This window comes from Apis dorsata, unplaced genomic scaffold (genome assembly GCF_000469605.1).
Source record: "Apis dorsata unplaced genomic scaffold, Apis dorsata 1.3 scaffold_357, whole genome shotgun sequence".
Lineage (NCBI taxonomy): Eukaryota > Metazoa > Arthropoda > Insecta > Hymenoptera > Apidae > Apis > Apis dorsata.
The window spans coordinates 139,471-147,604 of NW_006263622.1; the positions used below are offsets into that span (position 1 = coordinate 139,471).

General features: G+C 20.5%; 3 protein-coding genes across 4 annotated transcripts in view; 1 reads left to right on the top strand and 2 right to left on the bottom strand.

Moving 5' to 3' along the window:
• Window positions 1–788, bottom strand: part of LOC102673773 (probable ATP-dependent RNA helicase DDX27) — a 3,731-nt gene extending 2,943 nt beyond the window's left edge. The window contains exons 1-3 of the mRNA XM_006618497.2: window positions 589–788; window positions 317–505; window positions 2–83 (exon numbers count right to left, since the gene is read on the bottom strand). Of these exons, the coding sequence (XP_006618560.1) occupies window positions 2–83; window positions 317–505; window positions 589–675 (358 nt within the window). The 5' untranslated portion in view covers window positions 676–788. The remainder of the gene's footprint in view (window position 1; window positions 84–316; window positions 506–588) is intronic.
• Window positions 789–1,139: 351 nt separating this feature from the next.
• Window positions 1,140–3,340, top strand: LOC102673911 (flap endonuclease 1). The gene is made up of 8 exons (XM_006618498.2): window positions 1,140–1,353; window positions 1,439–1,541; window positions 1,605–1,771; window positions 1,897–2,006; window positions 2,063–2,266; window positions 2,510–2,728; window positions 2,939–3,121; window positions 3,202–3,340. Exons 1-8 carry the CDS (start codon window positions 1,272–1,274, stop codon window positions 3,274–3,276), a joined length of 1,143 nt encoding a protein of 380 aa, XP_006618561.1. The 5' UTR covers window positions 1,140–1,271; the 3' UTR covers window positions 3,277–3,340.
• A 217-nt stretch (window positions 3,341–3,557) lies between these two features.
• LOC102674039 (reticulon-4-interacting protein 1 homolog, mitochondrial-like) lies at window positions 3,558–6,668 on the bottom strand. Of its 2 annotated transcripts, none has more exons than XM_031511870.1 (8): window positions 6,293–6,668; window positions 5,719–5,974; window positions 5,437–5,582; window positions 5,157–5,306; window positions 4,790–5,079; window positions 4,444–4,629; window positions 4,127–4,304; window positions 3,558–4,059 (listed from the first exon to the last, which is right to left on the bottom strand). In XM_031511870.1, exons 1-8 carry the CDS (start codon window positions 6,338–6,340, stop codon window positions 3,856–3,858), a joined length of 1,458 nt encoding a protein of 485 aa, XP_031367730.1. In that variant the 5' UTR covers window positions 6,341–6,668; the 3' UTR covers window positions 3,558–3,855. The 2 variants fall into 2 exon arrangements, with proteins under 2 accessions (XP_031367730.1, XP_006618562.1); XM_006618499.2 differs by having other exon boundaries at window positions 5,719–5,959; window positions 6,293–6,666.
• Window positions 6,669–8,134: the final 1,466 nt, after the last annotated feature.

The following is an 8,134-nucleotide window of genomic DNA, read 5'->3' on the forward strand; positions in this document are numbered from 1 at the left end:
AGTTCGTCTTCTGATATAGATAGTTCATCATCTATTTTTTTAATTTCAGATATATCTATGTTGGATTCATTATCTATTTCATTCTAAAAAAAAAATACATAAATATAACAAATTATAAATCAATATAAAATAATTTTTATTATCATAATCAGTATTTTATATTATAATATAAAATTGTATTATATAAATATAATATATTGTATATTTATAAATTATTTACTTATGTATTTTTCTTTATTTTAATATAATAATATTAATATAGTTATTATTATTGATAACTTTTGTAGTAATAAAAATAATAATAATATATATGTACATATAATTTATGTTCAGATCCTTTCCTAATTTTTTTAATTTTATCATCAAGTTTTGTTTTAGCTTTTCGTTTAATATATTTGTTCAAGTCATTCCATGTATCCTTATTATAATCGGAAACATCATTTAAAAATTGAAAATTATTATCAAAATCTTTATTTTCTCTTTTTTTTCGCTTCCTTGGCTGAAACTATATTGAAAATTTTATTTAATTTTTTGAATTAAAAATCATTTTTAAAATTAAATATTAAAATTTATTCAATTATATCTTACATCATTTTCGCTATCAGAATCTTCAGAGAAATTTGGCACTTCTTGATCATCAACAATTGTTTTTATTAAATCACAATTATTATCCATTTTTCATGTCAAATATATTACAAAATCACATTCAGTTCCGAATACTTAAACCACGTGGAAAAATGCACTGCCATATATATGTACATAGATACTATATATGTAATATAATATATATCAATTCAATAAGCTAAGGTTTAATTTTTTAACATATTTTCATTAAAAATATTTTAATGATATTATTTATGGATTATAATAAAATATTTATTTTCTATAAAAATAATATACATTTTATGTTTAATTTAAAATATATATAATAATATAATTTTTGAAATTTATTAAATACGATTTTCATGATAACATAAGCTATAAATATTGCTTAAGTTTATTAATATTTTATTTATTTTTGAAAAACAAAATTAAATATAAAAAAATATATATGCAATGAATATTTGATAATTTCAATTTTTTTAAATTTGATAAATAATGCAAGAATTTTTTTTATTATTGTAATATAATATATATATTATATATATAATGATTATTATAGAACGTAATATTGGCGCGAAAGACTTTTTGCTTTATGCATCTTTGTCAATTCCATGTTTCAATTATTGTTGAATAATTTTATTAATCAACGTGAGTGATTAATTATTATTATGGGTATTTTGGGTTTAGCGAAATTAATAGCAGATATTGCACCAAATGCTATCAAAGAACAAGAATTGAAACATTATTTTGGTATTAATAATTCAGAGTTTTGAAATATTTATTCAAATATTTATCAAAATTTATTATAAAAACAATATTTCATTTTTTATTTTAGGTCGTAAAATAGCCATAGATGCATCTATGTGTTTATATCAATTTCTTATTGCAGTACGTAGCGAAGGCGCTCAACTTACATCCGTAGATGGTGAAACAACTAGGTACATAATTAATGAATATCTATGTAATTTTATATTATTCTTTGATTATTCTTTGTGTTATAGTCATTTAATGGGTATGTTTTATCGAACAATACGTTTAGTAGAACAAGGAATAAAACCTGTATATGTATTTGATGGAAAACCACCAAATTTAAAAGGTGGAGAATTAGCAAAACGAGCTGAAAAGAGAGACGAAGCACAGAAATTATTACAAGCAGCAGAAGAAGCTGGTATTTTTAATTATCCAATTATTTAATTTTAAAACTAATAAATATAATTTATTGCTTTTGATTATATTATTATATAAATATGATTCTAAAGTTTTTTTATAATATTCTATATATTTTGAACATAGGAAATGTAGAAGATATAGAAAAATTTAACAGAAGATTAGTAAAAGTTACAAAAGAGCATGCAGAAGAAGCTAAACAATTATTGAAGTTAATGGGTATTCCTTACATTGATGTAAGTAAAAACAAAATATTAATTATAATTTTCATTATAATATATTATATTTATAGGCTCCATGTGAAGCTGAAGCACAATGTGCTGCTATGGTAAAAGCTGGTAAAGTTTTTGCAACTGCTACAGAAGATATGGATGCACTTACTTTTGGATGCAATATTTTACTCAGACGATTAACATTTAGTGAAGCAAGAAAAATGCCTGTACAAGAATTTCATCAAGATAAAGTATTAGAAGGTCTTGAATTAAGTCATGATGAAGTATGTAAAAATAACATGATATTAATATTTCTGTTATTAATTATTTATATGATAAATATATAATATTTTTGTATATAAAAATGTTATAAGAAAATATATAAAAATTTTAATATAATATGAAGTAAAATTTAAGCACATTCAATAAGTTAAAATGCGTAATTGCTCATAAATTATATTATACACATTATTCTTCATCTTCAATTTTTCTAAAAATTAATCATTTATTATTTCTATTATTTACAGTTCATTGATCTTTGTATAATGTTAGGTTGTGATTATACAAATAGTATTAAAGGAGTTGGACCAAAAAGAGCTATTGAGTTAATTAAAACACATAGGACACTTGAAAAAATTGTAGAAAATTTGGATACTAAGAAATTTCCAATTCCAGAAGATTGGAATTACAAACAAGCTCGATTATTATTTCAAGAACCTGAAGTAACAGATCCTGAAACAATTGATGTAAGTCTAAAATTTTATATTTAATAGATTTTGATGGATTGATTTAATTGATGGTTGCATAATAATAATAAACTTATATGTTAATATTATATATTGGTTTATTATATAATAATTTATGTTAATAAGTTTTTTTATTATTATTATTATTATTATTATATTTATAACAAGTATTCACATGAAATATATATATAAATATGTATATTTTTCAAGTTAAAATGGATAGAACCAGATGAAGAAGGTTTAGTAAAGTACCTATGTGGTGATAAACAATTTAATGAAGAAAGAGTAAGAAATGGTGCAAAAAAATTACATAAAGCACGAAATACTTCCACTCAAGGAAGATTGGATACATTCTTTAAAGTATTACCAAATTCAACTCCTACAAAACGTAAAGTAAGTATAAATAACAATTTTTAATATTATATTATTTTATATTATTTTTAAATTAATATACATATATTATATTTTTACAGATAGAAGAGACAAAAGGAACAACTAAAAAGACTAAAAAAAGTACAACAGGAAAACCACGTGGAAGACCAAAATAATTATTTAAAAATTTTAAAACTTTTTAATTTTTTTCAAATATGAATGTCAATGTTTACAAAAATATTTCAATTTGAATCACTTATAATATTCTCAATATATAAAATTATTACAAATCTAAAAATATTTAAACAATTTTATATTTATTTCATAAAATAGATTATACATATACAAATAATATTTAATTTAATTAATTTTCATTTTACATTTTTGTACAATAAAAATGTTTTTTATACATTTTTATACATAGTATAATATGTACCATTCAATATTATTAATTGTATTCATTGCATATTTTATTACAATTTTTGTTCATTTACATATACAAATAGATAACAATTTGTCTATGTAAAATAATTTCATTACAACATTTATTCAGTCTTACTGGTTGCATCACATTCATTAAAATTTTTTGTTATTATTGTTTTTATAATCTTATATAGAATTAAAATTTCAATTTTTGGATGGTATTTGGCAGTGATTAGGTATTATGGATATTATATACATATAACATATATTAATAAAAGAAATCAATATTTATATAACTGAAAACTTTTCTACATATGTATAATATTTAATTGTCACTGAAATGTTATTATAGTACTACCAATAGCATTGGGATCTAATATGTGATGTAATGCTTGTTCAATATTATAAGGACCATATACTCTATCTACAACCATTTGCAATTGATCAGCATCAGCTAAATCACACAATGCTTGTAAATATGCTGTGTTAATTTTTGAACCTTCTTTCCACTGATGCATATTGAATCCAAATACATACTACAATAAATATAATGCTGCATATTAAATAATATTGAATTTTTAATTACAACAAGTATTATTTTACCTGAATTAATAACTTCACTCGTACACATCCAGCAAATATACTTCTAAATATAAAACCTAATGAGTCAGATATTAATTGTTCAGGGACTGTAGAAACATAAGAACCATAAGGTATTAAATTCTGTTTTAATATACGTTCATCAATTGGTTGACCTCCAGTATAAAATATAGCATCGAATCTACAAATTTAGCTAATTTCAAATACTAAAAATTTAATTAAAAGCTACTTGAATTTTATTATTAATATTAATATTAATTCAGAATAAATTTAATATGTATTTTTCATTTTTCATAAAAAAGTATTTGCATTATACTTACTTGTCATGTAATTGTAATTCTTTTTCTAAATTTGAATTATCCAATGATATAACATTATCTGCTCCTAAGGCTTTTAATACAGGAATTGCGTTTGGTGTACATATTGTAAGTACATATCCACCCCATAATTTAACTAGTTGAGTTAAAATACAACCAACAGGTGTATTTCCACCATATATAAGTACTCTAAAAAATAAATTTTATAGTCTTATTTATATATCTTATATCTTATATTATATCTTATATATCTTATATATCTTATATATCTTATATATCTTATATAATATATCTTATATTATTATTATATCTTATTTATACAAACAATATTTATTTTATTTTACAATACCGTTTTCCTTTTGCATCGCCTTCTTGAATTGTAGACCTATTAATTAAGGCATCCCAAGCTAAACATCCACTATAGGGAAGACTTGCAGATGCTTCAAAAGTAAAAAGTTTTGGTCGTTTAACTGCTTGACTTTCTGGAACTACTATATATTCTGCCATTGTACCAGGAGCCCAAGAAGGTACAGCTAAGAATACTTCATCCCCAATGTCAAAATTAATAACATTTTGTCCTATACCTACTATCACTCCAGTACAGTCTCTACCTAAAGTTACTGGGAGTTCTTTATGTTTCTAAAAATAAATAAATAATAAATATATTAACAATATAATTTAGATAATAAAAAAAAATAATTTTTTATTTTACATACACCATAATTAAGAAGTCTTCTGTAAATCTTAGAATAACCATTGCAAATTTTTGTATCAACAATATTAACAGAGGCTGCTTTAACTTGTACTAATAATTCATTAGACCTTTCTATCATAGGCATTTCTGCATCATCTATCATGGATACACCCTACATTGTTTATAATAGATTCAATATGAATATATTAAATAATATAAATAGTATTTTAAATTAGAAATTAATTATTATTATGTAAATGAATTTATTATTATTATTATATTTAAATTTTTTAATTTAATACCTCAATACCAATGTAATGATGACATATAATAGCTTTTATATGATGCATATGACGAGGCACATGTTCCCAAGTAATTCTAATATAATAACCAACTAAAGTACCAATAACTAGACCTGCTAAACAAAATGCAAGTTCCCTATTTGACACTAAAAAAATAAAAATTACATTATATTATTACAGACTTAAACATAATATTATTTTGATATTTTAATACAAATGTTATAACATTGTTTCAATTAATTTTGATATGAAATCACAAAATTTTTAACATTATTTTAATACCTTCATTATTATAAAAAGTTTTTATTTGTCTATAAAGTCCAGTGATATTGAAATGTATATTATAATACTGAAATTGTAAGTGTTCCCATGTTTTTTCAATCCAAATAAGTAGATGTTGTACAATTTCTTTAACATTTTGTATGTTTTGATTATTGTATAATTTATAAAAAACCTGACGTGCTTGAGCGAACCATGTTATGATCCATTGTTGTCCTTGTTGTACAAGTAATGAGGTTTGAATCTTTTCCAAAAAAATCCATATTTAAAAATATAAAATTGAATATAATTAAAATTTTTATACAAAAATGAATGAAACAAATAATTAATAATGATACTTTTCTTATTTAATATAATCTATAATTAGGAATAATATAATTTATAATTAATAAAATTGAATTGCTATACTTTTAGAAATATTTTTTTAAACAAATTATTAATTATAAATATTAGAAAAAAAATATTATTTCCTCTCAAAAACTTAGTTAAGCTTATTTAATGGATTTATTATATCACATTAAAATCATATATTATATAAATTATTTAAAATATATATTTTTTCAAGAATTATAATTACCTGAAGTGTCTCAAATTGATTAGAGAGATGAAACCAAATTTCGTCCATGATTTTATAAACAAGTTATTTGACAGTTCAAATATAATATATCATTTTATATTCTACTTGTCCGATTAACTGAAAATGCAGCACAGTAGTGTTATAAATAAACGATTAACACATTACGTACAACTCAAAATAGATATCAAGTTTGCTTCATGATTATTGAAAATTATAGTTGTCCTTGTATTACATATTATTTAAATATTATTTTTTCATGATTATAAAAAAATTTTAAAAGAAATAACGTCGTATCGAATAAAAAAGGTTAATTTGTCCTATATAAGTTTGGCGCAAATTTATTTGTTTTTGATGTGATATAACGGTTATGAAATTCTATCACGTGATAAAAAAGTAATATTAATGAAATTTTAGTTAATTATTAAAAAATAGTTTTATTTTTGTTAATACAATAAAAAAAAAAGAACAAAAATACGTAAAGAAATTATTTTAAAAAATAAAATTGTTTTTGTTGAATAAAAGATACATTTAATAAAAATATAATAATTTTGAAATAATTTTTTGAAATTTTAAATAATACTTTTATTTGATAAAAATTTACTTGCATTTTATTTTTATATAATATATTTTACAAATTATAAATCCATTATTCATATAATAAGCTTTGTAAGAAAAATATTCGAATTACGCAACTATATGTATAGATATAGTATAAATTCATGTGTTCATTATATATGCATTATATAATGCATATATAATTTGTTAAATTTTCAATCATTGATTTGTATATTTTTCACAAATCATTTTCTTATATTCATTAAAAAAATAACGATTGCAGAATCAGTGTACGTAATTATTTATTATTAGTAATAAAATCATGGATGCATAATTTTAAATATCTTAAAATTGATAAATTTTCCTAACAAACATAAAATTAAAATAATTACTCTGATAAAGCTCAATCAATAAATTGATTTCTATTATTGAAACAAATATATTCGTTCTACAGTCATTTTACATATGTTTTTAAAAAGAAATATTATTATTATATGTACTATTTATAATTTTTATTATTATTTATTTTTTTTTTACAATAAATTATTATTTTTTTACAATAAAAATTAAGATAATTTTTAATGTAAAAAAGAAATTAAATATTGAAATATAATTAATGTATTGAATGAAAATATCGAATCGAAATATCGAATCTTGTACTTCTTTCGAAAATATAAACAAGGAGAGCAAGTATAATGAGGATAGAGATAAAATGGAGAATTGATATTAGCGCCATCTCACAAGTAAAAAAAGAAAGAAAAACATAAATTTTAAAAGATGGTGCTGAAACTCAATTCTTACTTTTCCTTATTTTATTTTTAAAGAAATGTTTTAATAGTCAAAAGATGGCATTGAAGTTTAATTCTTATACTATTTCTATTCTTCTATTATTTTTTTTATTTATATTTTATTTTTACCAATGGTATTTTGAATATGGCACTGATTTAAATTACCAATTTAAATTACATTCTAATATCTATTAAATGTAATTAAGATACATTAAACAAATATTTTAAGGAAGAACGTTTTATTTGTTCTACTTTTTGCTTACATATAATTTAAATAGAATATTAACAATTGTACTTCATCATCAAAACAGAAATCCATAGATACAGAAATAATATAATATAATTTCTGCTTATCAATTTTAAGTGACTGAAAACAGAAATAAAAATATTCTAGTTTTATAATATATGTATTATCTTAACAATTATTTAAATATAATTTATTTTATTTTATTTTATTTTATTTTATTTTATTTTATTTTATTTTATTTTATTTTATTTT

Excerpts from the sequence above, each read along its gene's own strand:
- LOC102673911 (XM_006618498.2), top strand. The coding sequence starts at position 1,272 with ATGGGTATTTTGGGTTTAGCGAAATTAATAGCAGATATTGCACCAAAT. Across the intron at positions 2,267-2,509 it reads TTGAATTAAGTCATGATGAA|TTCATTGATCTTTGTATAAT; the intron begins GTATGTAAAAAT and ends TATTATTTACAG. Across the intron at positions 2,729-2,938 it reads CAGATCCTGAAACAATTGAT|TTAAAATGGATAGAACCAGA; the intron begins GTAAGTCTAAAA and ends ATATTTTTCAAG.
- LOC102674039 (XM_031511870.1), bottom strand. The coding sequence starts at position 6,340 with ATGGACGAAATTTGGTTTCATCTCTCTAATCAATTTGAGACACTTCAG. Across the intron at positions 4,630-4,789 it reads GGCGATGCAAAAGGAAAACG|AGTACTTATATATGGTGGAA; the intron begins GTATTGTAAAAT and ends TTTATTTTTTAG. Across the intron at positions 4,305-4,443 it reads GAATTACAATTACATGACAA|ATTCGATGCTATATTTTATA; the intron begins GTAAGTATAATG and ends CTAAATTTGTAG.